The following is a 4682-nucleotide window of genomic DNA, read 5'->3' on the forward strand; positions in this document are numbered from 1 at the left end:
GTCATCTGCAAATAGAGACGATTTGACTTCCTCCTTTCCTATCTGAATACCCTTTATTTCTTTTTCTTGCCTGATTGCTCTGGCTAGAACTTCCAGTACTATATTGAATAGGAGTGGTGAGAGAGGACATCCTTGTCTAGTGCCAGATTTCAAAAGAAATGCTTCCAGTTTTTGCCCATTCAGTATGATATTGGCTGTTGATCTGTGGTAAATAGCTTTTATTATTTTGACATATGTTCTGTCAATACCTAGTTTATTGAGAGTTTTTGGCATAAAGGGATGTTGCATTTTGTCAAAGGCCTTCTCTGCATCATTTGAGATAATCATGTGGTTTTTGTCTTTGCTTCTGTTTATGTGGCCAATTATGCTCATAGACTTGCATATGTTGAACCAGTCTTGCATCCCCGTGATGTATCCTACTTGATCATGGTGGATAAGCTTTTTGATGTGCTGCAATTGGCTTGCCAGTATTTTATTGAAGATTTTTGCATCTATGTTCATCATGGATATTGGCCGGAAGTTTTCTTTTCTTGCTGAGTCTCTGCTGGGTTTTGGTATCAGGTTGATGTTGGTCTCATAAAATGATTTGGGAAGAATTCCCTCTTTTTGGATTCTTTGGTATAGTTTCAGAAGGAATGGTACCAGCTCCTCTTTGTAAGTCTGGCAGAATTCGGCTGTGAACCCGTCTGGACCTGGGCCTTTTTTGGGGTGGTAGACTCTTAATTGCTGCCTCAACTTCAGACCTTGTTATTGGTCTATTCAGGGTTTCAGCTTCTTCCTGGTTTAGGCTTGGTAGGATGCAAGTGTCCAGGAATTTATCCATTTCTTCCAGGTTTACTAGTTTATGTGCGTAGAGTTGTTTGTAATAATCTCTGATGATGTTTTGAATTTCTGTGGAATCTGTGGTGATATCCCCTTTATCATTTTTTGTTGCATCTATTTGATTATTCCCTCTTTTCTTTTTAATAGAGACAGTGTTTCACCATGTTGGTCAGGCTGGTCTTGAACTCCTGACCTCAGGTGATCCACCTGCCTTGGCCTCCCAAAGTGGGAGAGAGGTATTACAGGTATCAGCCCCCGCGCCTGGCTTCATTACCAGTCTTGGTTCTTTTTTTCATGTTCTTGTACTGACTGCATCCTACAGCTCTCCGTGGTGCGTGAGAGGTGAGAATACATGTTGTTGTACACGTGGTGGCTTAGAGAGTGCATCCAGCCTTTCACCGTTGAGGGCAGTGCTGAGTATGGTTTTCCTTAGATGCTCTTTGTCAGGTTGAGACATTCCCTTCTGTTCTCAGTTTGTTGGGTATTTTTCATTATGAAAGGGTGTTGGATTTTATGGAATTGGACGTGTTGAGATGATCCTATGTTTTGTTTTTTTTTATTTTATTGATGTGGTGTATTATAGTAACTGAGTTTTGGTGTTGAATCAGCCTTGCATCCCTGCGATAAATCTTACTTGTTCATGGCTTATGATCGTCTTTATATGTTGCTGGATTCAGTTAGCCAGTATTTTGTTGAGGGTTTTTGTGTTTATGTACACGAGCGATATAGTGGGTTCCTGTGGGTGTTCACGCAACACTTTGGGAGGCTGAGGCTGGCGGATCACTTGAGGTCAACAGTTCGAGACCAGCCTGGGACAACTTGGTAAAATCCCGTCTCTACTGAAAAGACAGAAATTACCTGGGCATGGTGGTGCACATCTGTAGTCCTAGCTACTCAGGAGGCTGAGGCAGGAGAATCACTTGAACCTGGGACCAGAGGTTGCAGTGAGCCGAGATTGTGCCACTGCACTCCAGCCTGAGTGACAGAGCAAGACTCTGTCTCAAAAAGAAAGAGAGAGAGAGAGAGAGAGAGAGAGAGAGAGAGATTGAACATTGTAATAATGATAACTTATGGTTTTGTTGGCCTTTTTATAAAAAAAAATTAAGGTAATTTGTAAAACACAAAATACACCTGCTTTAAAGTTTGTAATTCATTGATTTTTAGTGTATCCACGGTCACACAGCTTTTGACTCTAATCTAAAACGTTCTGTCATCCCCATTAGCAGTCACTCTCCCACCATCCCTTTCCCTGGCTCCTGGCCCCCACGAGCCCCTTTCTGTCTGTGGATTGGTCTGTTCTGGACATTCTGTGTCGGTGGACCCTCCGCTGTGGCCGTTGGCGTCTGGCTTCCCCCCCAGCGCATGCTGTTCTTGAGCTTCGTCCGGTTGCAGCATGGGTCAGGACAGAGGCCTGTTTGTGGGCAGTTTTCAGTGTCACACAATGCATGTCCTGCCTGGGGCAAAACAGCCTTCACCCTGCAAGCTATCCTGGGTGGGAGGCAGCACTAGTGGCGTGTGCTGCACCCAATGCCCTCCAGCCCTCAGAGGTGGAGACAAAGCCCCTTCCCTGCTCACCGAACGGGCTCTGACCAGTGCTTGCTCTTGGCTGCCACCCTGTGATGTCCAGCAGCAGGACTTGGACCGGCCGAGCTAACCCTGCTTCTCTTCCTCCACAGGCCTCCTCGCTGGGGAGGCAGAGCCCTCGCGTGGCCTCCTGCCTTGCACACAGCCTGTGCCCTGGGGAGCCTGGCTTGCAGACAACAGCAGGTACCTTCCTCCCTCCTCCCCGCACCCAGGTCTGCCAAGGCCTTTGTGGCTGTGAGACACAGAATGCCCACCGGGCCTGGCAGAGCCGTGACCAGCACACTGGCTTCCAGACTCCAGGGTGTTCTAGCTCCCACCCGCCCAGATGGAGCTGTGGGGAGCATGGACAGGACTCCGTCTTCCTGTTCTCTAGCAGAGGCAGGGAGCCCAAGCCACCCAAGACCGTCCTCAGAGCCCGGACCCCCAGCACAGGACCCGGTACAGGCCTGCACCAAGCTGAGGGCCACCTCATCTTGCTGGGGTGCTGGGACGGGGGGCTTGCTGAGGGATGCGGACTGGAGAAAGTGGAGCAGGGGAGACAGGCAGACCCTGGTTCCCTGCACCTCCCTGTGCCGATGCTGCTTGCCCGAGGGGCATCGAGGTCCCAGGCCACCTGCTGGCCACCTGTGCTGGGCCCACAGGGCGGAGTGTGGGTGGGCAAGTGTCTCGGTGACTGTTCCTTCTTCCCCTTGCAGCACTCCCATGGGCCAGGTGTAGGGCTGCATGTCTTCACGGCGTAAAACTCGTCCACACCCCAGTCTCCAAAGAAGGCATTGCCGTCCCTATTTTCCCTACATGGCTCCTCCAGGGATGCCGCGGTCATCGAGGGTCCAGGCGCACCCAGGCAGCTCCAGGTCATTCCCTCTCTCTAGCGAGGCGCCTGCCACCAGGGGTCTTCCACATCCCGCAGCTGCCTGTTCTGTGTGTGGTGCGCCCCTGTGTGTCCAGCCACGCAGGCCCTATGGCTGCCCTCCTAGAGGCTTCCTGCCCTGGATCCCCGGCCCTCGGGGCCCCAGCCTTGGGCTATACTGCTCCCTGTCTGGATTGATTGAACCCTGGCTATTTCCTTTTGTTTGTTTTAAAGTCTGACTAATTGGAGACTAAACGTGGAGAGAAATGGTGACACACCCCAGTTATTTTGGGGAAACCCAGGGTCTGATGACAGCCGCCGTCTGTTGGGCCATGTGTGTCGCATGGCGGCTTCCTGTGGCCCTGCAGGCGGAGTGTGAGGGACTGGCATTGTCCAGGTCCCACCGGCCCTGCCCCTGCATGGTTCTTGATGCTATGCTGACCCACGCAGGTGAGGGTTTGGCATCACCCGTTTCAGGAGCCGTGGAGCCTGGCGTGCACCCAGCTCTGATGAGTCCTGCTGCTCCCCCCACCCTAACGAGATGGGTGTCTGGCTCCTTCTAGTCCACGCTCTCCAAATCCTCACAGACTTCCCTGTTCAGGAAGACAAGCAGTCCCTGAGAAAGACACCCCCCCCTTAAAAAAAACCCTTGGAATTAGTGTGTGCAGCTCACCAGCTGTTGTGGCGTGTTTGAGTTGTGGGGTGTCCCGGCAGGTACCCAAGTGGGAGGCTGGCCCTGCAGTGCAGAGGGGTGAGCCCCTAGGGCTTCTCCTGCCCCAGGTGTCCCCAGTCTCTGCAGGGTGGTTGGGACAGACGGGCAAGGCGCTCACCTGCGCTGCCGTCTTCTCCCCAGCGGTGTCCATGGGCTCTGGAGACCATCATTTCAACCTTGTGGAGATCCTGTCACAGAACTACAGTGTTGAGGGGGAGTGTGAGGAGCCTTCGAGGTGCTCAGACAAGCCCAAGGAGGAGCTGGAGAAGAACTTCATCTCCCAGGTACTTGGACGAGGTGATCCCGCCCCCGTGTTGGGTGGAGCCCTCTGGGGTCAGCCTCACAGTTTCTGTGTAGTCGGATTCATGTTGGCAAGTGCTAAATTGTACATCTTTCTGCAAAGTGCCAGGCACCATCCTAGGAGCTGAATTCAGTGGTGACCGGGTCTATCATGGGGCTCTCTGGGCAGCACGGTGGCCGGGCATTAAGCCGGCTGCTCTCAAACCCTCTGGTCTCAGAACCCAATTTGTACTCTTAAAAATTATTGAGCTGGCCGGGCGCGGTGGCTCACGCCTATAATCCCAGCACTTTGGGAGGCCGAGGCGGGTGAATCACGAGGTCAAGAGATCGAGACCATCCTGGTCAACAAGGTGAAACCTCGTCTCTACTAAAAATACAAAAATTAGCTGGGCATGATGGTGCGTGCCTGTAGTC

The 4682-nt window shown here is 51.9% G+C and overlaps 1 protein-coding gene across 1 annotated transcript in view; it reads left to right on the forward strand.

Moving 5' to 3' along the window:
* Window positions 1-3588: 3588 nt before the first annotated feature.
* Window positions 3589-4682, forward strand: part of LOC108298630 (mesoderm induction early response protein 2-like) — a 6872-nt gene continuing 5778 nt past the window's right edge. The window contains exons 1-2 of the mRNA XM_037735856.1: window positions 3589-3706; window positions 4110-4252. Of these exons, the coding sequence (XP_037591784.1) occupies window positions 3589-3706; window positions 4110-4252 (261 nt within the window). The remainder of the gene's footprint in view (window positions 3707-4109; window positions 4253-4682) is intronic.

This window comes from Cebus imitator, unplaced genomic scaffold, assembly GCF_001604975.1.
Source record: "Cebus imitator isolate Cc_AM_T3 unplaced genomic scaffold, Cebus_imitator-1.0 Scaffold1022, whole genome shotgun sequence".
NCBI lineage: Eukaryota > Metazoa > Chordata > Mammalia > Primates > Cebidae > Cebus > Cebus imitator.